General features: G+C 41.8%; 1 protein-coding gene and 1 long non-coding RNA gene across 5 annotated transcripts in view; one reads left to right on the plus strand and one right to left on the minus strand.

Annotated features, from left to right (window-relative positions):
• The window catches only part of rasgef1a (RasGEF domain family member 1A), a 455191-nt gene that overhangs the window by 299846 nt on the left and 129963 nt on the right, over positions 1–25382 (plus strand). For 2 of the 4 annotated variants that reach the window (XM_062975847.1, XM_062975845.1), the window contains one exon: positions 1682–13148. The exons of the other annotated variants lie outside the window; for them this stretch is intronic. In XM_062975847.1, the coding sequence (XP_062831917.1) occupies positions 2568–4013 (1446 nt within the window). In that variant the 5' untranslated portion in view covers positions 1682–2567 and the 3' untranslated portion in view covers positions 4014–13148. Of the gene's footprint in view, positions 1–1681; positions 13149–25382 lie in introns of those variants that run through there. 4 annotated transcript variants of the gene reach the window in all.
• LOC134297672 (uncharacterized) lies at positions 19081–20208 on the minus strand. Its single transcript, XR_010004495.1, has 2 exons — positions 19552–20208; positions 19081–19437 (listed from the first exon to the last, which is right to left on the minus strand). It is a non-coding gene; the product is annotated as an uncharacterized LOC134297672 (long non-coding RNA).

Genomic DNA, 25382 nt, shown 5'->3' on the forward strand with positions numbered 1-25382 from the left:
TAATGGGAATTATTGATATGATTTTATTTGTTTGTTAAAAGAAAAAAAGGAGTTATGTATTAATGAAGGCAGGCCTCACATAGAAGCCTGTGGAAGCAGTGTACAGCAGGTTGCCATAGCAACGTAGCCTCTCCTTGGAGAAAAAGGGGGCGTGGCTTAGTTGGCAGTTAAAGCTTACCCTTTTGGGGAAAAAATGGTTGCTGTTAGACTTTTGAAGGAGTAGGGAGCTGTTGGAGTCAGCTGAAGGGAGGCTACTCTTTAAAGCTTGGAAAGTTAGGAAATTGATGCTTGTACATACAAGCAGATGGCAGCTTAGTGTCATTCAGGGAAAGGCTGAGGATATAAGCTGACCGGGAGTTTAATCTATTGCACTCTGAGAGAAGTTGTTTAAGAAATATTCATTCAAACAAGACTGCACTGTAACTTAAGATCCTGAAACATCTATATATTGGAACCACACGCTTATGTACAAATAAACTTGAATTGTGTTGTTTATAAAGATCAGTCTCCTTGCCTCACTCCGAGCCTGAGGGAAAGCCATTACTATTGACTATTCATCACATACTTTAAAAGACATTACCTCACGTTGGTGGCAGTTACCGTACTTTCCTATATAAGTTACCATATTTACTCTTATAAGTTCATCAATTTTGTTATCCTTCCTTACCCTCCAAATCCTCCTGATATACTCCAAACATATCTTCCCTCCATATTTGAAAGGCTGTTTACAATTGGAAGCAAGTGGTGGGATCAAAAGGATTCCTCCCTGTCACAGGTTTCACAAATTTACACAACACGTCTTCACAAATTGGTGGCAGCGGTGGGATCGAAGGGGATTCCTCCCTGTCACACGTTCTTTACACTCCCAATTTGGTGTCATCCGCAAACTTGATTATCATGCCTTCTAGCCCTTCATCTGTCATTAATAAAGATAGCAAACAGGCCTTTTTCCATCTATGACAATCAAGGCAACTGGCACCCTATTTATCTGATGAGGCTCTGGCAACAGTCATCCATGCCACGGTCATGTCTAGGCTGGACTATTGCAACACCCTGTATGTTGGCCTTCCAATGTCCGTAGTTCCGTATTGTTCAGAATGCGGCAGCCAGGCTACTCACAAGAACACCTATGAAATGCCATATAACACCAGTGCTGCAGCATTTGCATTGGCTTCCAACTGATTACCATGGTCTATATAAGTTGCTAGTTCTGACCTTTAAAATTCTTTATGGCCAGGGCCCATCGTACCTTAGGGACCGTCTCTCCTTCTCCCATCATCGGAGGTCGCAACGACCATCCCAACGTGACTTACTTTATATACCGGGTCCTAGAGAAGTGCACTTGGAAAGGACCAGATGCAGAGCTTTTTCTATTTCTGCCCCTGCCTTATGGAATGCCTTGCCGCCCTATATGAGAGCCATGCATGAGTTAGGGCCTTTTACCCTCGCACTCAAGACCTGGCTCTTTACTAGAGCTTTCGATCTATGTTAATTTTATCAATATTTGTATGTATGTTTTTCTCCTTTACAACTTTATCTTGTAAATTGCCTAGAGCATCTTGGATGGAGGGCGATTAATAAGTAATTAGATGATGATGATGATGATGATGATGATGATGATGATGGACAGAACCGGGCCCAGGACGGAACCCTGCTGATGCCACTTGTGACTTCTTTCCAGGATGAAGAGGAAGCACCCGTTGGGTTCATTTGCTTAACCAATTACAGATCCACCTAACCTTCAAGAAACTTCAAGAAAGTGATGTTATTCTGAGACAAAAAACCCCTCAAGCACTATTACCAGTGTGTGTGAGAGAGAAGCAATACAATTACATTAAATTAAACTAATGAATAGTTTTCTCTTTCATGACATTCCAAATGAGCTGCCTGCCATGGATGCTTCACACTGTCTCATGGTCAATCTAGCAATACTCATTTGTTGTTTCATGAGTTCCAACTGTCAATTGCAAGGACTTTTTTGTATGTATATTTCAAGCATGTTTGCAAGGCTTACTGTTTTTAAAAACTGGGGCACTTTCTAAATTTTTCTTATTTGAAGAAACACAACACAACAAAGTCAACTGACAAAGGGTCCAATACATATTTATGATATAGAAAGTTACTATGTCAAAGAACAGAATGTATTCTCTCAAGATGACTGACATACATGAGCAGAATATCACAGAAACAATTTCACCGAGCTTTGATGACACCTCACACATCTTATATTTCGGCAGAATCAATTCACACATTCAGAGGCAAGCCATCAAATTCATCTACATGATGTATGCACTTTTTATATCTTCATTATATGATATGTCTCAAAGAGAGAAATCTCATAAATTCCTTGTATTTTTTTCTTGCTTAAGAAATTGGGGTGGCTTATTTTTCAGAACTCCAAATCAACCCTACAAAAAAGAGTCCAAGATGGCGCCGGAGTAATCAGACGTGCCTAATTGAGCTCCGGTATCTTTGTTGTTTTTATGTTTTTAAAGTTTTAAAGTTTGCCTTATTTTATTAGTATTTTATTTTATCGCATCTCTCGCAACTAATCTTTGCCTCTGCAAATGGGGAATAAGAAAAACAAGAAGAAACGGACAAGGACAAGCCCAGAGACACTAAAACATCAAAAACCTTCTAAACAACTCAAGATAGATGATCTATTTGTGGAAACCGTGAGTACGCCAGAATTGAACTCATTATTTACCGATAACAGCTTCTTATCCTTGGATAAAGAAAACAGAAACTCCGGTAACAACTCCACAGCATATCAAGAAGGAGTGTCCTTGGATTTGTGTAGAGGAGATACGCCTGGAACAAGCTCACTAATTACTGAGTTAAAACAACCTGAGCTGTTGCAGCAGACGAACTCCACCAGTGCATTGATGCAGCAATGTTTACTGACTGCTAAAACAGTGACATTTATTTTTGATAAACTAAAGAATGTAGCAAATCAGATTGAGCAGCTCAGACTGTCTTTTGACTCTTTTGTCCAGAGGAATACGGCCCTAAGAGAAAGCACAGTTCAGGCTGATGGCATGGGGCCCAGGAGGGAGGCAACGGACGAAAAGCCTTGCACAAAGGCAACTAGGGGCTACTCACTTACTTCTACTAAGTGTAATAGGATCCTACAAGCAAACCAGATAATGCTGCGAATTGCTCATAACAACATAAATAAGGGCAGATGGAGGTCATTCAGAGCTATTAGAACATCGTTGGGTCAGTTACTACATATACATCCCCAATGTGTTGACCTGCTTAAAGTTGAGTGGCTACCCCAAGTATCTGCAGATAAGAAAATCGTAATGACCTTTGAACAATCAACATTACCATCTATGCTGATGAAGATGAAGCTCTTCCTGCTTAAATTCCAAATAGCTCCCATGAGGGTTTTCCGTGACCTGGACATCAGCCCACTGATAACTCCCATGCATGGTGATGACATGCCTGTGGAAGTGGGCAGACCCAGCCTATTAGCCCCCAGGGAGACTTCTGGCAGGAATAGGCCACAGTCCAGTCCAGCCAAGGCTGACAGCAAACCAACACAGAATCAGTCTACGATCCTGAGCAGTGCAACCTGTGGTGATCAGCGAGACATTGACTTTGGATTGGATCATCTTGAGACTGTAGCGACCACCATAGGGGACATGGTTGAGCCATTGGTGGGCTTAATGTCCACTGATGAGTCCCCACAGGCTGAGATGGACTTAGAAGTGGGCCCTGTTAATGTTAATGACCTACTGGAGCTGAATGAGGAGGACGAGACCCCCACCTTGTCTCCAATTCAGGTCTTGGTACCTAGGAGGGATGACAGCAGACCCCCTATCCATGATCTACCTCCCAGGGAAGGAATGAGTGTACCCTCAACATCAAGACAGAATAATACTACTGCTGAAGAAATACAACAACTACAACATCTGCGGCAAACCAGAAAGGAGAAAAGAGATCCCCACAACAACTGTGTTTTCAATGGGGATATTGGTGGCATCGTACCAGCCTCAGACACGAATTGACTGTCAGAATCTTCAATACTCATACAACCTGGCCATCCAGAACACTTAGAGACAGTAAGACCAATCCAGATTGTAACCTGGAATGTAGCTGGCTGGAAAGAGATTGTTGATTGTGAACTGGTGAGATTCTTATCTGATTTTGAGATAATAGCACTACAAGAGACTTGGCTGGTAGAAGGGGTTGACCCAATACAATTACCTGGATTTCAATGTTGGCACACACCTGCTCAGAAAAGAGGGAACAAAGGGCGTGCCTCAGGGGGCCTATGTATATGTATTAAGGAGGAATTACAGTGGCAAGGGGAGAGATTGTGCAAGGGGGATGATATCCACAATATATTGGCCATTAAGTTTAGTTATAAAGAAATGGAGCTTATATTGATAAATGTCTATATCCCACCACTCACATCCTCCTATTACAGTCCTGATGCCTGGGTACAGCTAGAGATAATAGTGGAAGAACTAACAGTAGCGTATACCCAAGCAATAATTATTTTACTTGGAGATTTTAATGCTAAATTAGGCCCATCTATACATGATCTAGCCCAATATGGTGGCCTTCCACATGATTTTATTAAAAATCACCCAAAATGGTACTCAAGAGACAAAAAGATCAATAGGTCTGGTATAAGTCTGGCATCACTGATCTTGAAGTGCAATTTACAAATCCTAGGAGGTAAGAACAATAACAATAATTATAATTATGTATACCCCTATACATTTCATTCTAGCCATACAAGCAGTGCCTTAGATTTTATATGTGTCTCAACAGGCAAGGCCAATCTTTTTTCACAGATCAAAGTACTTTTGAGGGAAGAAAGTGACCATCAACCAGTGTGTGTGAAATTCTTGGGCCCCTCAGATTTAAGACCAAATAATAGGAATGATAACTGGATTATGGCCAACACTGAGGTGATACAAAACAAAAGACTTGCCTGGACCAAAGTAGACATGACAGCAATAGCCAATAGCCTCAAAACAGAGGATATTACAAACTGGAACTCAATAATTCAGTCACACTCAGCAGATTGGCAGACAGTCTCTAATGCATTTACAAATATCTGTGGTAGTCTAAAGGAACATCTTGTCACAAAATCCACTCCTAAAGGTCCTTACTTGAGCAGAGCGCCCTGGTTTGACAAAGAATGCCAACTTCAGAGAACAAAGCTGAGATTGGCAATGAGACGTGCTCAGGGACAACATCTTGTAAATCCTCAATTAGAAATGTTAACCCTGAGACGAGAATATAAGAAACTTATAAAAACAAAAAAGAAAAATCATACAGTCTCGATCTGGTCAGGGCTTGAGTGCTCAGCTAAGAGTCACAACTCAGCTATCTTTTGGCACACAGTAGCTGGAATTTTGAAGGAAAGGAAATTTACATTTGACATACCTATTCCTGCAGAGGACTGGGAAAATTACTACTCCCATCTGTTTGCCTCCACAGAACCTACAGAGACACAGTCACGAGGTAAAGATCTATCAATAAAAGCCCTGCCCCTTTGGCCACCAGTAACAGAAGATGAGATCAGATGTATTATAAATAATTTGAAGACCAATAAAGCCCCAGGGGAAGATTATTTACCCGCTGAGCTATTTAAAACACATCTGGATTGGTGGGCCCCCCTGTTAGCAGGCTTATTTACACACATAAATAACATCTGCCAGATTCCAGTTGGATGGAAGATGGCTATAGTTGTCCCGGTTTACAAAAAAGGGAACAAAAAAGACCCTGGTTCCTACAGGCCAATTAGCCTAATTGATATTGTGGCCAAGATATATGCCAGATATCTCCTGAACAGAGCTGAATGCTGGGAAAAAGAAAAACATATCCTCGTTGAAGAACAGGCTGGTTTCAGGCAGAATAGATCAACTATTGATAATTGCTTTGTTTTAAATCATACAATTGCAAAATATGTCAGCAGAGGGAAACAACTGTATGCTGCTTTTATAGATCTTAGTGCAGCATTTGATACTGTAAATAGAGAGACGTTATGGAAAAAATTAACTGATCTCAATATGGAACCCAGACTGCTGGCACTAATCAAAGCACTTTACACAAACACCTTCCTGAAAGTGCGATTCGGGACGCAAGGAGCCATGACAAACAGTGTAGAAACATACAAAGGGGTTAGACAAGGATGTATATTAGCACCACTGTTATTTAGCTTATACGTAAATGATCTCCCCGAACAGCTGAAGGACCCAGAGGTACATATGCCTAAGTTGTGTAAAACACACTTTAACATCCTACTATATGCCGATGATATGATTTTATTATCATACTCGCAAGTCGGGCTACGTAGGCTGCTGAGAAGATTTAACACTTATTGTCATAACAACGCTCTAACTATTAATAAATCAAAGTCAAAAATAATGGTATTTGGCAAACGACATAACAGACATAGATGGTTCCTGGATGGTGAATCAATAGAGCAAGTTTGCACTTTCACGTACCTGGGAATTGTTTTTTCTGAGACCGGCTCTTGGCTACCACATCATCAAAGAAGCTCAGTCAGGGCAAGAGTACGTGTAAACCAACTGCTTAAATTAACAAATCACAGCCAACCAGGATCTTTAGACCCACTTCTTAAAGTGTATAAAGCGAAGGTTACCCCCATGCTTTTATATGGAGCTGAAGTTTGGGGTCTAAACCAGGTACCATTATTAGAGCAATCACAATCACAGCACCTGCGAAGTTTTCTAGGAGTACACAGGACGACCCCAGCTGCTGCAGTAAGAGCGGAACTGGGAGTATACACAGTTGATGGCTTATCTAAAATCAGGGCCTACAAGTACTGGATAAAATTGATTGCCATGGCAAATGATAGACTGCCAAAACTGTGCCTGTTAGAGCAGATAGAAAATCAACATCAGTCCTCTTGGCTAGTTCATCTGACAAAATACATTAGTAGTTGTGGACTTCCGATTCTGTATCCAAATCTCTTAGAAGAACTAGACCCAAAAATAGTGGCTCAACGAGTACTGGATATAGAAGGCCAAAAAGACATTGCTACCCTGAGTAAAGCTGGCTCATTGAAATGGTTAAGCCGTTTTAAACATACTTTCCAAACAGCCAGGTATCTAAAGACAGAAATGCCTAAACACCTCAGGAGGGTATTTACCAGAGCCCGTTTTGAGCAGCTGGATACGATGGTCAAACACGGAAGGTTTAATCAAGTTCCATACAACGAACGATTTTGTATTTGTGGAGCATCAGAGGTGGAGGATATCGCACATGTTTTGTTCAGCTGTGAATTGTATAAGAAAGAGAGACACCAATGCCTCGGACCATACATTATTCACAAAACACACTGGGACCCACATATTAAAATTTCATTTTTGTTGGCCGGCCAGAATCCTAAAATAACACACAAAACAGCCCTTTTCCTATTCAAAGCCACACAACTGAGAATTGCATATCTGGAATCAATTGGGGTAAACTGTGCAGGTGATGCAGATATTTGACCTGAACGGGGTCTTGTTAACAGCTTGTTTATTTTAACTTCTTTTTTTTACCGCGGGTTGTATGTTGTATGTTGTATGTATGTCTATGTGTTAAATGTTTTGATACGGCCGATGGGCTAATCAATAAAACGTGGTAACCCTACAAAAAAGAAAATAATTTTGCAGAGTATATCTTCTTTCCCTTTTGGCATGACAATAACTGAGCACCAAGGCTAGATAAAATTTGGGTACTAAAACTGCTTAATTCAGCTTAGTAAAGATATTCCTTATCTTACTATTGTGCAACCATTTTTGACCCATATAATAAACAGGCTTATAATAAACAGGCTTTTGCTCAAAAAATGTATCTCCCTCTTTTGTATTTGCAAAGATAATTCTAACTTCAGTGGCAAGGAAATACCTTAAAGAAGGATTTGGCAGGCAATATTTTAAGATTCCCATGAGAAGGGAGAAAAGAAATACTGTAACTGATTGAGGGGTCCTTTTCTACCAGTCGTGTTTTCTTTTTATGGCTGTTTGACAAAGATCTGTGAACGTTTTTTGTAGGAGGCCACTGTAAAAAATCCAAGTAAAAAATCTCTTGCCATGTGCCTTCAACTTAATTCTGACTTATGATGTCTGTAAGGCTAATTTATCTCCGGTTATTCTTGTCAAGATTTGTCCAGAGAGGAGTTGCCTTTATCTTCCTCTGAGCTGAGAGAGTGGGACTTCCCAAGGTCACCCAGTGGATATTTTTGGAAAGGCATGACCATTCAGAGATCATAACTTTTTGGGAAACCAGACATCAGTATAACCTTTTGGAAATGTGACCTATTTGGAATAATCATAATCCCTTTGTAAAGTATGATCTTCCTGAGAAAAGTACTCATTTGAGTGAATCTTCTCCTTAGTGGTAAATATCCACTAGTATTCATGCAAGACAAATTAGGTTTCTCAGTTGTTAGACTGCTATACATAATTATTTCTTTGAACTGTTAGGAACAAAGATATGGCAATGTACAAAATGTATAGCAGATCTTCAGAAGTTGCCCAAAAATATTTACTCTCCCATAAAATATATTGTTTTTAAAATCACGCTCTCAAGAGACCAACAATAGGTAGTCTTCATTAAAAGTAACATAGTTGATTTACTTACAAAGTTCATATATTCAGCATACAGGTATATTCCTTATGGGTTACAAGTTTAAACAGTAAGTTCTCTAAAACATTCTGTTTCAGTCTCTTCTTTAATGTATACAGACAAACACACTCTTCAGTCTAATACATTACTAAACATTGACCCAATAAACACTGATTACACACGGCAGCATACTGACACTGATTTTACTTCCAAACTGTACTGCTTCTGATGCAAACTGACTTCTAAAACTGGTGTCTCAGTCTGAATAGTCCCAGATCTGGTCACATGGTCTGCAGTCCCTCCCACAACCTCAAACAACATAGAGTTAAGGGAAAACTGCATATCAAAATATGATACAATATAGTAAGCAATCTAAATTACATATATAAGAAATAACTAGTATAGGAGGCTTGTAGAGTTGCTATTTCTAACAGATATCAATGTCTAAGCAAGGATTTGAACCCTGGTATCCAGCATCACAGTCCAATTATCATACACCTACATCTCTTCTTCATTGGCTATTGATTTAGTAATTTTTAAAATTAAGTCATCCATGTCACACTTTGGGGCATTGAAAAAGCAGGTCTCATACATGAAACAGAATTGATCCATATTTGACTTGGAGCTGCTGTGTTTGAACTCTGAAGGATCATCCCCACATGCCTGTCATCAAGGGATGAACATCCATTTAGGATTCAGCTGTAAATGACTAAGTCAGGTTCACAGCTCAGATTCACTACATTTTCTTTCTCATCTCAATGGGGAATGTGAGTTAAAAATACATACATTTTCATTACTATTTTTTAAATTCCATGCCCTCTGTTTTTCTGAAAATCTATGGTACTAAGATAAAGAATACATTCACAGATTACTCAGTTTATTCCAAAATGGGGCTCTAAAAACCGATCACATTCTTTTTTCTAAACCTGTTGGTATGATTGACAGTTTGGAAAGCTGCATAAGGCAGATCTAATACCTTCCACTGTGGCCAAATATTTATCATAACCTAAGGTCACAGCAGACAAATTGAGGAAATAAATACCATATAACTTCATCTTATCTTAAAAGGACTGCCAGTATAGAAGTGAAAAAAGTGTCTTTACCCACTGCTACAAACTAGTAAAGCGTTAGTCCTATTTTTGTGAAAGTGGCTGAGAGGACAATTAACAGAGCTGTATAGATCTACTTGGAAGTTAAGGCTTGGGCTTTTTAAATTCACTTGACCTTACACCCAGGGAAGTGGTCATCGGATTGTAGCCTTGTTGTGCAACACCATACATGCCTGCTCAGAAATATGTTCTATGGAATTAAATGTGATTTACTGTTAAATATCCCATGGTGTTTTATTTCAAAACACTTTTAATAATCCAGTGTCATTGTCCCAATGGCTTTTCATTGGCTAAAAGTAGCAGGGGGACAGTTTCCATCAAGGAAACAATGCTGGAGAAAATTCCCTTCCACTTCCCTTTCACTCATGTAGTCTCTCCAACCTTTTAACTGCCTCAAAATTATTATTTGTTTGGGAGTAGAAAAAAAGATATAATTTGAATGGTGCCAATCTCCCCCACTTCACCACCACATTGTTATTAGCTTCAGAGGGGGAAAAAATAAGTGAAAGTACTTTGGATCCCAATCCAAATTAGGAAATGTATGAGCTCTTTTACTAGATATTATTATTTATTTATTTGCCCCATTTATACCCCGCCTTTCTCACCCCGAAGGGGACTCAAGGTGGCTTACACATGGCACAATTTGATTTTAGAACCTACCTGGTGGTGTGTCCACTTGCCATTATAGTTGGAAATTCTAGGAATTGCTATTCAAAAACTTGGAAAAAACTTTTCCAAGCTTCCTTTCTGAACATTAAAGAAATCACACCTGATCCTACATAGTAGTCCAATACTGTTATTCCCACAGGAGGTGAGGAGGATTGAAAGAGAATGGCTTGCTAAATGCCATCAAATATTGGCAAAGACAAGGTTTGAACTGTCAACTTGTAAGTGACAAGAGAAGAGATCCTATAATTGCTGCTATGCTTTGGCCTGCTTTATTTTTCTTTTACTTCTCAGCACTGCTTAACAAGGAAATGTAACTTACAACTCAAGTCTACTTCCTTAAAACACTAGACTCTAACCTATTTGACCTTCACTCGGGATTAGAGACTGAGTGGAGAAGTAGCTTTCATGCCAATATAACAGTGAATCTGGATTGATTTTAGTCCAAATGTTTAAAAGCTAAAATAAGTTCAGGACCTTGGATAGCTCCTCTAAAATTCAAAATAAAACCCACGCTAGATTCACTGACCCATTTACCTAAAAGCCACCAACCATCACTGCCTTTAGACAAAGTAAGAAGAAGAAAAGTACTCAGCAACCTTTTCCCAAGGACAATATTTCAGATACCTTTGGCAAATTCACATCTAGGGGAAAACAGTCTACCTGCATGGCTTCATATACTCTTCATAATAATGCATAAGGGACGAAATGTCAGCAACTAGCTCTTCTCATTCCTGCTTTTTTCATGTCAGGAGTGGCTTGAGAAACTTCAAGTAGCTTCTGGTGTGAGAGAGTTGGCCGTCTGCCCAGGAGACACACGGAGGTTTTGATGTTTTTACCATCCTTGTGGGAGGCTTCTCTCATGGCCCCACATAGAGCTGGAGCTGATAGAGGGAGCTCATCTGTGCTCTCCCCTGATTGGATTTGAACCGGCAACCTTCAGATCAACAACCCAACCTTCAAGTCATCAGTCCTGCTGGCACGAGGGTTTAATCCACTGCACCACCAGGGGCTCCTGATTTCATACCTGCTGTGGCTTCCCTTTATAGAAGTAATCCATGATTTGTGTTCTTCCTTTTTTTCTACCATCTTCCATATTTTCCAGGAATTATTATCATTTCTAGTGGAGCATGCCATTTCATGATCTGTCTAAAGTACAACAATGTTGTCACATTGGCTTCTAGAGACAGCTCGGGTTTTATTTGCTCCAGGACCTATTCATTTGTCTTTTTGGCAGTCCATGATATCTACAGAACTCTCATCCAGCACTGCATTTCAAATGAATTGCTTTTTTTCCTCCTGTCCTCTTTCTTCACCATCTAGTTTTTGCAGCAATACATAGTAATTGGAAATGCGTGGATAGTTCTGATTTTGGTGTCCAATAATAGATTCTTAGATACTTTACAAAAGCACCACATAACCACTAAATGAAGGAATATTATGCTTGCATTTAGAATGCAATAAAAAAACCAACAGATACCAAGTGGACTGTTCCACTGAAAACAGTGTATGTGCACATTGAACTGGAATTTCTTCTTCATCTTATTTATTTACTGAATAACTACAAAAATGTGTTTATTTGTAGCATATGAATGCCATTTCCTCTCTGTTTTCTCTCTGAATGTGTGAACATATTAATGTGTATATTTGTCAGAATGGAGTTAAGAAGGTAAGAGCAAACTTTTTTCCTCAATGAATTTGATCTCTGCAGTCACTGACGCAGGCAAGAGATTTAGAATCCATCTCTATTTTGTTCTCTAATATAAATATACTAGCTGTGCCCGGCCACGCGTTGCTGTGGCGAAGTCTGGTGGTATGGGAAATAAAGTATTGAGGAATTGGTGGTAGTTAAGGTCAAGGGTAAAGGTTTTCCCCAGACATTAAGTCCAATTGTGTCTGACTCTGGAGGTTGGTGCTCATCTCCATTTCTAAGCCGAAGAGCCGCCGTTGTCCGTAGACTCCACCAAGGTCATGTGGGATGACTACATGGAGCGGCGTTACCTTCCCGCCGGAGCAGTACCTATTGATGCACTCACATTTGCATGTTTTTGAACTTCTGGGTTGTCAGAAGCTGGAGCTAACAGTGGGGGCTCTCTCCGCTCCCCCAATTCAAACCTGTGGCCTTTCAGTCCAGAAGTTCAGCAGCTCAGCGCTTTAACACGCTGCGCCATCAGGGGATATTATTTCCTAAAGGTTGTGAATATACAATATTTCTGATTGGTTTTTTTTGTTTGTTGGAGGCAAGTATGAATGCTGCAATTAGGAAAAATGATTAGGATGTAATGGTCTTGCAGCTTTAAAGCCTGGCTGTTTCCTCCCTGAGTGAATTTTTTGTTGGGAGGTGTTAGCTGGCCCTGATTGTTTCCTGTCTGGAATTCCCTTGTTTTCAGAGTGGTGTTGTTTGCGATATTTTATGTGCTTCTACTGTCTGTGGCCCTGAGAAAACAGAGGATTTTCCAGACTTTGATGATGGGAATACTTTGTTGGGAGATGTTAGCTGGCCCTGATTGTTTCCTGTCTGGAATACCCTTGTTTTCAGAGTGATGTTGTTTGCGATATTTTATGTGCTTCTACTGTCTGTGGCCCTGAGAAAACAGGATTTGCCAGACTTTGATGATGGGAATACTTTGTTGGGAGGTGTTAGCTGGCCCTGATTGTTTCCTGTGTGGAATTCCCCTGTTTATTTACTGTCCTGGTTTTAGAGATTATATTGTTCTGCATTATTCTATCCCAGTAATTATTTCATATTAAAGAAGAATCTCACTTATCCAACATTCGCTTATACAATGTTCTGGATTATCCAACGCAGTCTGCCTTTTCATAATCAATGTTTTTGTAGTCAGTGTTTTAAATTCATTGTGATATTTTAGTGGTAAATTTGTAAATACAGTACAGTAGAGTCTCACTTATCCAACATAAACGGGCCGGCAGAACGTTGGATAAGCGAATATGTTGGATAATGAGGAATTAAGGATAACCCTATTAAACATCAAATTAAGTTATGATTTTACAAATTAAGCACCAAAACATCATGTTAGACAACAAATTTGTCAGAAAAAGTAGTTCAATACACAGTAATGCTATATAGTAATTACTGTATTTATGAATTTAGCACCAAAATATCACGATATATTGAAAGCATTGACTACAAAAATGCGGTGGATAATCCAGAACATTGGATAAGCGAGTGTTGGATAAGTGAGACTCTACTGTAAATACTACATAGCATTACTGCGCATGGAACTTTTTCTGTCAAATTTGTTGTATAATATGATGTTTTGGTGCTTAATTTGTATAACGTTTACCTAATTTGATGTTTAATTGGCTTTTCCTGAATCCCTTCTTATTATCCAACATATTCACTTATCCTGCCGGCCTGTTTACGTTGGATAAGTGAGACTCTACTGTATATTTCTAATCTTATATTATCTGCTCAGAACTGGATTGTATGAGGCTCCTTCTTCACAGCTGTATAAAATGCACACTGAAGTGGATTATATGGTAGTGCGGAGTCAAGATAATCCAGTGCAAAGCAGATAATATAAGATTATAAATATAGCTGTGTGGAAGGGCCTTGAGTCTACACTGCCATATAATCCAGTGCAAATCTGATAATCTGTGGAAGAAGCCTAAGTGAGGCCTAAATCTGCCTGTCCCCTAACTGAAACCTGGCTGTCCCTTGGTTGCTAGGCAACCAAGTGGGCAGAGCTTAGCCCTCTAAACTGGCAGCAATTGGATAAAAAAAATTATTGCTCTCCCTCTAATTAAGACTTTATTTTTCTTTTCTTTTTGTTGTATCAACCTTGAGGCGTGGATGATGGGTTGTGTTGTCAAATTTTGAGGTTGGGTACTTTTGTTGTTTTGTGAATTGCCGTGATGCCATCACTCTTTTATATATATAGATAGTTGCACTGGATCTTATGTTGGACAGTGCTACACTTGGAGATAAGGCAGTGGGCATGAAAATTGCCCTGAACAGGATAAAATTAAAATAGAATAGCTTTATTGTCATCATACGTTGTACAATGAAATTAAATGCTTTACCCAGCACACACCACAAAACAACACACCCATCCCTCCATATACCCACAACAGCGCACAACCCCCAATGCCACATTAATGGGAAGCAATGTAGTTTAACATAGCCAGAGCACTTGGACAAAAGCTGTCCCTCAGTCTGTTGTCGAAGGCTTTCATGGCCGGGATCACAGGGTTGTTGTATGTTTTCCAGGCTGTATGGCCATGTTCCAGAAGTATTCTCTCCTGACATTTTGCCCACATCTATGGCAGGCATCCTCAGAGGTTGTGAGGTATGGAGAAACTAAGCAAGGGAGGTTTATATATATCTGTGGAAAGTCCAGGGTGAGAGAAGAGCTCTTTGTCAGTTGAAGGCCAATGTGAATGTTTTAGTTAATCACCTTGATTAGCATTGAAAAGCTTAATCTCACGCCTTTTTCTGCCTGTGGGCATCCTTTGAAAAAGCCTTGAGATGAATGTCTTTCGGGCTGTGTGGCCATGTTCCAGAAGCATTCTCTCCTGACGTTTCGCCCACATCTATGGCAGGCATCCTCAGAGGTTGTGAGGTATGGATAAACTAAGTCAGGAAAGGAAAGAATATATATCTGTGTAGAGTCCAAGGTGTGGCAAGAGTTCTTTGTCACTGGGAGCCAGCATTAATGTTTCAGTTAATCACCCTAATTGGCACTGGAAATGTTTTGTCCCTTGCCTGGGGGCATCCTTTGTTCAGTCAAGTCCTCATTGTGTTGGTTCCCATCTACTGTTTTGATTTTGGAGTTTTGTAATACTGGTAGCCAGATTTTGTTCATTTTCATGGTTTCTTCCTTTCTGTTGAAGTTGTCCACATGCTTGTGGATTTCAATGGCTTCTCTGTGTAGTCTGACATGATAGTTGTTAGAATGGTCCAGCATTTTTGTGTTCTCAAATAGTATTCTGTGTCCAGGCTGGTTCATCAAATGCTCTGCTATGGCTGATTTCTCTGGTTGAATTAGTCTGCAGTGCCTTTCATGTTCTTTGACTCTTGTTTGGGCGCTGCGTTTGGTGGTCCCTATGTAGACTTGTCCACAGCTGCATGGTATCCGGTAGACTCCTGCAGAAGAGAGAGGATCCCTCTTGTCCTTCGCTGACCGTAGCATTTGTTGGATTTTCTTCGTGGGTCTGTAGATAGTTTGTAGGTTGTGCTTCTTCATCAGCTTCCCTATGCGGTCAGTAGTTCCCTTGATGTATGGTAAGAACACCTTTCCTCTGGGTGGATCTTTGTCTTGACTCTCATGGCTTGTTCTTGGCCTTGCAGCTCTTCCGATGTCTGTGGTGGAGTATCCATTGGCCTGTAGAGCCCAGTTTAGGTGGTTGAGTTCACCTTGGAGGAGGTGAGGTTCGCAGATTCTTTGTGCACGGTGTGTCAGGGCTTTGATTGTGCTCCTTTTTTGACTTGGGTGATGGTTGGAGTTTTTATGAAGGTATCTATCTGTATGTGTAGGTTTTCTGTAAACTGTGTGGCCCAATTGTTGATTGGGTTTGCGGATGACCAGAACATCTAGAAATGGCAGTTTTCCTTCCTTTTCTTTTTCCATGGTGAATTGGATGTTTGGGTGGATGCTGTTAAGATGGTCCAGGAACTTGCTGAGTTCTTCCTCTCCATGGCTCCAAATTGTGAAGGTGTCATCTACGTATCTGAACCAAACAGTTGGCTTTTTTGGTGCTGTTTCTAGGGCCTGTTTTTCAAAGTATTCCATATAGAAATTTGCTACTACTGGGCTGAGAGGGCTCCCCATGGCCACTCCATCCTTCTGTTCATAGAATCTCTTGCCACACCTTGGACTCTACACAGATATATATTCTTTCCTTTCCTGACTTAGTTTATCCATACCTCACAACCTCTGAGGATGCCTGCCATAGATGTGGGCGAAACGTCAGGAGAGAATGCTTCTGGAACATGGCCACACAGCCCGAAAGACATACAACAACCCTGTGATTCTGGCCATGAAAGCCTTCGACAACACCTTGAGATGAAGCTTTTCAATGCTAATCAAGGTGATTAACTAAAACATTCACACTGGCCTTCAACTGACAAAGAGCTCTTCTCTCACCCTGGACTTTCCACAGATATATATATAAACCTCCCTTGCTTAGTTTCTCCGTACCTCACAACCTCTGAGGATGCCTGCCATAGATGTGGGCAAAACGTCAGGAGAGAATACTTCTGGAACAGCCCAGAAAACATACAACAACCCTGTCCCTCAGTCTGTTTGTCCTTGCCTTTGTCTGCCAGATTGTAATAATTTAAGAAAGAATATGCTGGGTGAGATGGACCCTTAAGAATGCTCTGAGCTTTCATAAGCCTGTGGGACCTATAAAGTTCTTCCAAAGAGGGGAGAGGGCAACCAATGATTCTCTATGCAGAAGTGGTGACCCTTTGGAGCACCTTCCCATCTGCCACCAGGACCGTAGCCAGAAAAAAAATTCGGGTTTTGAAAATTTGGGGGGGGGGGGGGGGTTGAACTCCTAGCACCCCCTCCCCCGGCTACAGACCTGTCAATATCTGCTTGAGATAGTGCCTGGAGGGACTCTTAATGTTTTGCGTCTTATAGATTTAGCATGGGGATTTGGTTAACCAGTTAAAATTCATGAGTAAACCAGATTTTTTTAACCTGAAAAATTTCGGGGTGTGTGTGTGTGTTTGAACCCCTAACCCCCCCCCCCCCGCCCGCCGCCCCCCGCTATAAGCCTGTGCCACTGTGCAGTTTCCAAACCATGCGCAGATGCAGTAGGCTAGGACACTCTCTATAGCACACCGGTAGAAAGTTACCAGCAGTTCTGCATTCAGTTGCTGGTTGTTTAGAAGTCTCAGGTAGTACAGTCTCTGCTGGGCCCTCTTAATCAATGCTTCCATATGGGTACCCCAGGTCAGATCCTCCTTCACAGTGACACCCAGAAACTTAAAACTGGCTACTCGCTCCACTTTGTCCCCATTTATGGCCAAGGGCTGGATTTCTGGTCTGTTCTTTCTGTAGTCCACTATGAGCTCCTTGGTCTTCTAGATATTAAGAACCAGATTATTGTCCCTGCACCACAAAAGTGGCCAATCCACCTTATCCTGATAGGCAGACTCATCCCCTTCAGAGATAAGCCCCACCATTGTTGTATCAACTGTGAATTTGATAATGATATTGTTATGGTGGATGGGGATGCCATCATATGTGTACATGGTGTAAAGCAGAGGACTCAACACACAGCCCTGTGGCATCCCAGTGCTGAGAGTGAGAAGAGGTATGAATACCTAATCTAACTCTCCAGACAAGAAGCACAGGGGATATATTAATATTAATATATTAATATTAATATATTAATATTAAACACAGGGGGAAGAGGGCCTTTAAGAGCCAACTCTAGCATACAGAAATGCATTGCAACTCTCTCATCTGGAGTTCTGGAACCCTTTCAGATGGCAAACCAACTTTTTTTTTATCTCTCTTGTTCACTCTCAGACACTCAATCTGTAGCAGTGGCTCTTTTTGTTATTTTCAAATTTTAGAAGGGAAGTCATTAATCACAACAGAAGCTATAGTCAAGAAATGGGGGAAGTTAATATTTATAAAGACAGCTATAGAGGGATTAGATAAGATGAAGAAAAAATTCCAATTCATTGTGCACAGTGAATTGGAACAGCCCACTTGCTACCTGTTGTTTTTTTCATTGCATTCTAAATGCAAGCATAATATTCCTTCATTTGGTGGTTATGCGGTGCTTGTGTAAAGCATTTAAACTTGTTGAAAGGACAAGTATTTGTTTCTTATTTTGGAAGCATTAACAGCCATATTAATTTATATTTTCTATATATTTTTAAGAAGCATATTTGAGCTGTGCTCTCATGCTGACGAATACTCCTCCTTCCAAGTTTCTTTCTTTCATCTGCTGTTCCCATGACAGCAGGCTCATATTTCAGGCACACTTAGCACCTCTCTTCTTTTTTGTGCTCACTGATTCATGTTACAGCCTTTGACCTGTTCACCTGTAGAATAACAAACCATAAGACAAATGCTCATGGCAATCACACTTCCAATTGGCATTTCTTGTTCAAACATATTAAGAAAAATTAGCGTGGGGAGGGGATGGGGAGAAGAAATATACTCCCCTTCTAACTGGGCAGCTTTGCCCATTTAGATATGACAAAAAAGGTGGTGTGAAAGCTTCTTTCAGATGCCTCACCTGAGTGGTTTGTCGACAAGGAACATAAGCTGACAGCAGTCATGGCTTCATTTTTATCTAATGCTGGGATGTAAGTAGGTGTGTCTCACAAGTGAATGTCTTGGAGGCCTCTGGTTATCCAGCTGTCTGGATTAGATAGACCTTACATTATGGGAAGATGCTTCTCCCAAGACAAAAAAAAATAAACAAAAAAAGCCAGTGGATTTGAATTATGCATCTACACTGTTGAACTAACGCAGTTTGACACCACTTTAACTGCCATAGCTCTATGCTGTGCTGCACTTTCCTGGAGCCATAGAAAGTGTGGCAAACAGGGTGGAAAAATCAGAACAGCACATCAAAATAGATTCATTTCAGGTCAGTCCAGCACACCTCACTAATATAAAAAGTAGTTCTTTGTTGGCTGTAAGGCAGGATGTAAATATTTAAATATATAGTGTTCCTCAAAAATCCAAGTGAAACAACAGAATGAACATGGTTTAAAAGATCAGGTTGTATTTCCAATCTGCAAACATCTGAACCAATACTTCTTCATAAGCATTGCTCTAATTATAAACATTTATGAATACAGGTACTAAACAAAGACAGGTACTAAATAAAGGTGGTTTTATATCTCAGCAGAAAAACAAGATTAACTTTCGTATCTTGAAAAATAAAAAGAGACATACATGTCTTGAGTAAACCTTGACTCGCCTACTTGTTGCATGGAATTGTTCAAGCATTCCACCTGGCTGGGCAACGGTTCAGAAGAGAGAACTGTTTTTGACTCTGTGTAAACCCACTCATCCTCAGGGGCTTTTACTCTGCTTGTTAGGTTTGCTTTTCACATTGAGCCCTGTTGAGGAAGATTTGAGAGCGAGAAATAATACAGAAGCTTAAAATGAGGTCTACTCAAGAAAAAGGGAGAGTCCAGATGAAGCCAAGATGGGTACACAACTGGAAGTCTTACCTCTTAGCACTTGTGGAATCCAATATCCAATATAGGTCCTGCCAAAAATAGGCCTCAGAATTTTAAGGTCAGTGGCTGTTGTATGCCTTAAAGTCATTTCTGGCTTATGGCAACCCTGTGGCAAAATCAACACAGAGTTTTCTTAGCAAGATTCATTTAGAGGAAGGGTTGTCTTTGCTTTCCTCTAAAGTCGAGAGGGTGTGACTTGTCTAAGGTCACCCAATGGATTCCCATGGCTGACTGGCTAGGAGAGGTCTAGCGCCATGATTTGTCTGTCTCCACGACGAATCATGGCGACAGTGCAGCGGCAGTGGGGAAATCCCAGAATCCTGGCTGCCAGCTGATGCTTCCCCATCCCACGTGGGGAAGCATTGCTGCTGTGTTCCTTATGGAACATGGGGTGGCCTTCATGTTGATGGTGGCAGCATCCCACCACGCTGCCATGCCAGTTCGCCCATGGAGCCCCATAAGAACATCGTACATCATTTGATGGGCAGTGTGGGGCTCCATGGGTGAACTGGGGCAGAAGCAGGGCTATAGCCAAGGGGGGGGAGTAGGGGTTCAACCCCCCCCTTGAAATTTTTTAGGTTTAAAAAAAATCCTGGTTTACTCATGAATTTTAACTGGTTAACCAAATCCCAATGAGTGTCCACTGAAGTTTATGTGTCTTGAGTGTCCACTGAAGTTTATAGATGTAGCTCAATTTCTAAATTATTTTGTGTTATGGAACTACTCTTCATGATTTGCCAAAAAAAGTTTCAATCCCCCCCCCTCTGATTTTTTTTTCCGACTTATGGCCCTAGGCAGAAGTATCCTAGGATGCTTCAATTGCCCCATGTGATGAGGCCCTGGGGTTTCAAACCCTGATCTCTAGAGTTTTTGTTTTAACATTTAAACCTCTACTCCATGCTGGCTTTATAGCTTTTTAATTCCATGTATCATCCTGAAATATGAATGGTAATTAGCCCAGCAATAAGAGTAGGCTCTATTTCCAATTTCAGTCTTTTTCATATCACCAAACACAAAGGGGGATTAAAAGCATGTCATCAGATTTGACATCTAATTGAGACATTTTAAGAGGTTTGGGTTCTAAAGGCAATTCTTACTTCAAGTACGGCTAGATCTACACTGCCATATAATGTAGTTTGAACATGCATTATATGGCAGTGTAAATCCAGCCTATGATGGAGTAGATAATAATACACGGCTCCCCATGAGCTATATTTAGTCCTCATATTGGAGCAAGAAAAGCACTACCTGCCCTGCTCCATCCCTTCCTCCTTTTCCTCTCTTTTCCCTCTTCACATCAGGAAATGAATATCAAATCATCATCCAGTTCCCAGAATCTCTAGGAATCTACCATCTTCAATCAGCCTCCCTACTATTATTCACCAAGCAGCATAATCAATCACTATGGAAACTAGAGACAGCTTGTAATATCAAGCATCAAAATGTATTCTCCTCTGAAATTGTCATTTGCTGCTTTCTTTATTAGACTGCCCGTGCCATGTTTATTTTGCATTTATCACATTTCCTCTTCATCCATTGGGTCATCCCATTTAGCTCCACAACAGCCTTGGAGTGTCTGTAACAGCTTGCCCAAAATCATCTAGCATGCTTTAAAACTGAGAAGGTTTAAAGCTGTTTCTTCTCTAAGAAGCGCAAGGAAGTGTAGATCATATCTTATTCTCACTTGTACCACAGACTCAATAGACTGCCTCTCATAGTACATCTGCACTAGAGAATTAATGCAACTTGGCATCACTTTAACTATCATAGCTCAATGCTATGGAATTCCAACACTCTTTGGTAGAGGAGGCTGAAGACCCTATAAAAACTACAACTCCAGTGAATCCATAGTACTGATGCATTACATTTAAAGTGGTGTCAAACTGCATTATATCTACCATGTAGAGAACACCTGACATGGGAAATGATTGTATCAAGGGGAGAGGGCAATTATTCATAATAATTTAAAAAATGTTCCATTAAAATAGATGTCTCCTATATTATGGATGTTAGTTCACTGAAAGCACAGAAATACTTTCTAAGATTATATGTGTCTTAATTGCTTGAGAGCTTTACGGTTCAAAGCAGAGTTCCATTTAGTATTGTCATCTAGATTAAAGATCTGCCTAGCTTGTCATTCTGATTTCCAAAGCACAAAGCCAAGTAAACAAACTGCAGCAAATGTAGATTTCTTGGGCACTGGTGGCTAGAGATAGATTCAGTTCCCCAGATTCCTGGGGAGTGTCACACTGAGAACCTCATCACACTTACCAATTTAAGCATCCTAGGACACTTGCCATGAGAGACGATGGGCATGCAGCCCATCGCACAACGTCCCTCAACATCCAGCAAAAGCTCCAACCTCAACCAGCATCCTAGGGCCCTTCCAGACAGGCCCTATATCCCAGTACCTGATCCCAGGTTTTCAGTTTATCCCAGATTATCTGGTAGTGTGGACTCAGTTTAAACCTGAGATCAGATCCTGGGATATAGGGCTGTCTGGAAGGGCCCCTGGGATGCCTCCTTGTCAACATAGGAAGGCTCCCGTGTTGTGCTGATTCCATTGGAGCCAGCACACTTCTTCCCCAGTTGGACGATGCGTCCCTAATGTGATGGGGGAAGTGTCACTGTGCTGGAGCATAGGATGGGATGACAGAGTCGCCCTGCACACCTGATGACACAGGTGTGGGTGTGGGTGTGGATGTGTGATAAGGGCCTGAGAGACAAAGGGTGGGCAATGTCATTCTCTCAAGCAGCACTCTTAGGAAAATGTCTTGAAAAACTCCTTATAGAAAATACCTGAAAACAATTGGGATACAGTATTTCTGAAAATTCTCTGATGGCACCTTAAACACACACTTACATCTCAGTTTGTATTATCAGTCCTAGCAGAGATCTATGCACAGGCCTGTAGCGAGGGGGTGGTTTTAGGGGTTCAACCCCCCCCCCCCCCGAAATTTTTCAGGTTATAAAAAAACCTGGTTTACTCATGAATTTTAACTGGTTAACCAAATCCCCATGCTAAGTCTATGAGACACAAAACATTAAGAGTCCCTCCAGGCACTATCTCAAGCAGATATTGACAGGTTTGTAGCGGGGAGGGGTGTGTGCTAGGGGTTAACCCCCCCCCCCCCCGAAATTTTCAAAACCCCTCCCGAAATTTTTTTCTGGCTACGGCCCTGTCTATGCATCACACATGCACCATGTTGTAAAGAATTTGCATATCATATTTTGTTTTGGGAAGTGTTAAGATTGTTTGCAGGAACTGCTGCTTGCAAGTCAACCAAGCAAACAACTACCTTCAGCTGATAGTCTTGAAGAGAGGTCTGAAGTCCACTAGCGAGTTGTTTCACACCATATAATTAAAACCACAGAATGCTATTGCTTGCCTTGCTCTAAGCTTCCCAATTGTTGTTTGTTGGAGCAGAATCAATGTAGCCTGTCGATTTACATATCATGGTTACAGAGCATTTGGCAGATGTTCTAATTGCATGCTTCTCAATGGATTCCTTTGCTGACTTCAGGGCAGCTTCGGTAAAACTTAAATTTAAAAGGAAGGAAATGTCCAAAAAGATTTGACCTTTTCAACAAGTTTCAAGGTTGACATATAATATTCAAAATGGGTCTTATTGTCTGATTTTATTAGAAATGCACTGAGAAATTAGTTTAGCCATGTTAGCATTACTGTAATGTCCTCCAAAACTGTGTGAGAGAGTGAGGGAGAAGGGGAGCGAAAGAGATTTGCTTCCTTTGATTAAAACATGTCTGAACATAGTAGTTTTAGAATCATGGGAGCTAGCATTTTACAAGGCCTTTGGGCTTCTCTGCCAAAAGCATCTATCCACTTTAATCCACTTTAAATTCTGTGGCTGCTTCCTGTAGAATTCTGGGATTTGTAGTTTAGGGAGAGACCTTTAAACTGCTAAGCCACAGAGGCCCTGGGCGTCCCTAAAATACAAACCCCAGAATTCTGCAGGAGGCAGTCTTTAAAGTAGATTAAAGTGGATTGAAGCTCTAGTGCAATGGTTCTTAACCTGGGGTCTCCAGATGTTTTTGGCCTTCAACTCCCAAAAATTCTAACAGCTGGTAAACTGGCTGGGATTCTGGGAGTTGTAGGCCAAAAACATCTGGGGACCCCAGGTTGAGAACCACTGCTCTAGTGTGATAAGGTAGCTGCTGGTGCCTCACCAAACTGCAAATGCCATGATTCCATAGCATGACCCATGGCAATTAAAATGCTGCGGGCTGTGGTGCAGGCTGGTAAACAGCTGCTGCAATAAATCACTCTGACCATGAGGTCATGAGTTCGAGGCCAACCCATGGCGGGGTGAGCACCCGTCAATTAAAAATAAAATATAGCCCCTGCTCGTTGCTGACCTAGCAACCCGAAAGATAGTTGCATCTATCAAGTAGGAAATAAGGTACCACTTATAAAAGTGGGGAGGCAAGTTTAACTAATTTACAATGTTGGAATGAAGTGAGGAAGTGCCATCAGAGTGGATGATGAAGCAGCTGCTCCCCCTGTGGCCAGAATCGAACATCCCCTCAGGGGAAAGTTAAATTGCCTCTGCGTCTGTCTGCCTGCCTGTTGTCTCTGTCTCGGTTCGATGTATTTATAGGCATTGAATGTTTGCCCTATATGTACATAATGTGATCCGCCCTGAGTCCCCTTCGGGGTGAGAAGGGCGGAATATAAATTGGGCTCAGGCTGTGGCGCAGGCTGGAGAGCAGCTGCAATGAATCACTGCAATGAATCACTCTGACCAGGAGGTCATGAGTTCGAGGACCGCTCGGAGCCTATGTTTGTCTGTCTTTGTTCTATGTTAAAAGGCATTGAATGTTTGCCTATATGTGTAATGTGATCCGCCCTGAGTCCCCTTCGGGGTGAGAAGGGCGGAATATAAATGCTGTAAATAAATAAATAAATAAGGCCTGCAGGCCAGATATGGCCCTCTGGGAGCTTATGTCGCGCCCTCCAAATTTTCCCCACCTTCTGGGCATATAGATACAGTGGCCCGCCACGTCCTTTTGCCGAAAAGATGAAGGAGGAAGGCATGCAGCGGCTGGGAGCCCTCTGGAGTGCTCTTAGCCTTCCTCAGACCTTCTTCGGGTCCTCCTCCGACCATAAGTGGCCCTGTCCTGATGGTGTAGGTGGGGGCCAAGGGAGCTCCCAAGCCCCCTCAGCCCCCACCTACCTTTTCCTTCTCCTGACATCAGGATGAAACGAGGCCCCATCCTGATACCAGCAGAAGTACAGCCCGACTGAAAGGCAGGTGGGGCCAAGGGAAATCCAAAGCCCCCTTGGCCCCTGCCTGCCTCTCCCTTCACCTGGCATCAGGACAAGGTGAGGTCTTGTCCTGATGCTGAGAGAAGCCTGGCACGGGAGGGATAAAGGCAGGCAGCGGGCAAGACAGCTCCAATGCCCCCCGCCTGCCGCCTGCCTCTCCCGTCTCCCACCATCAGGATGAGGTGAGGCCCTGTCCTGATACTGGCAGAAGGGAGAGGCAGACAGGGGCCAAAGGAACTCCAAATCCTCACCCTCCTCCCAGCATAAGGACGGGGTGAGCAGCCCATACTTATGCTGGGAGGAAATTCTGAGGTTGATCCACCTGGCCCTACCCCTTCAGAACCCCGCCCCCTCCTGGGCTCACCCCACCCCTCCCAGGCCCAACCCGCCCCAGCCTTGCCTCCTCCCAGGCCCACTTCACCCTCCCTCCTGGCCCGGCCTGGCCCTCTCTCCTGACCCTGCCCGGCCCAACCTTCCTGGCCCGGCCTGCAATGCAACCCAGGGCAAAAAAAATTGTCCATGCCTAGGTGCTCCC

Source organism: Anolis carolinensis, chromosome 3 (genome assembly GCF_035594765.1).
Source record: "Anolis carolinensis isolate JA03-04 chromosome 3, rAnoCar3.1.pri, whole genome shotgun sequence".
NCBI classification, from domain to species: domain Eukaryota; kingdom Metazoa; phylum Chordata; class Lepidosauria; order Squamata; family Dactyloidae; genus Anolis; species Anolis carolinensis.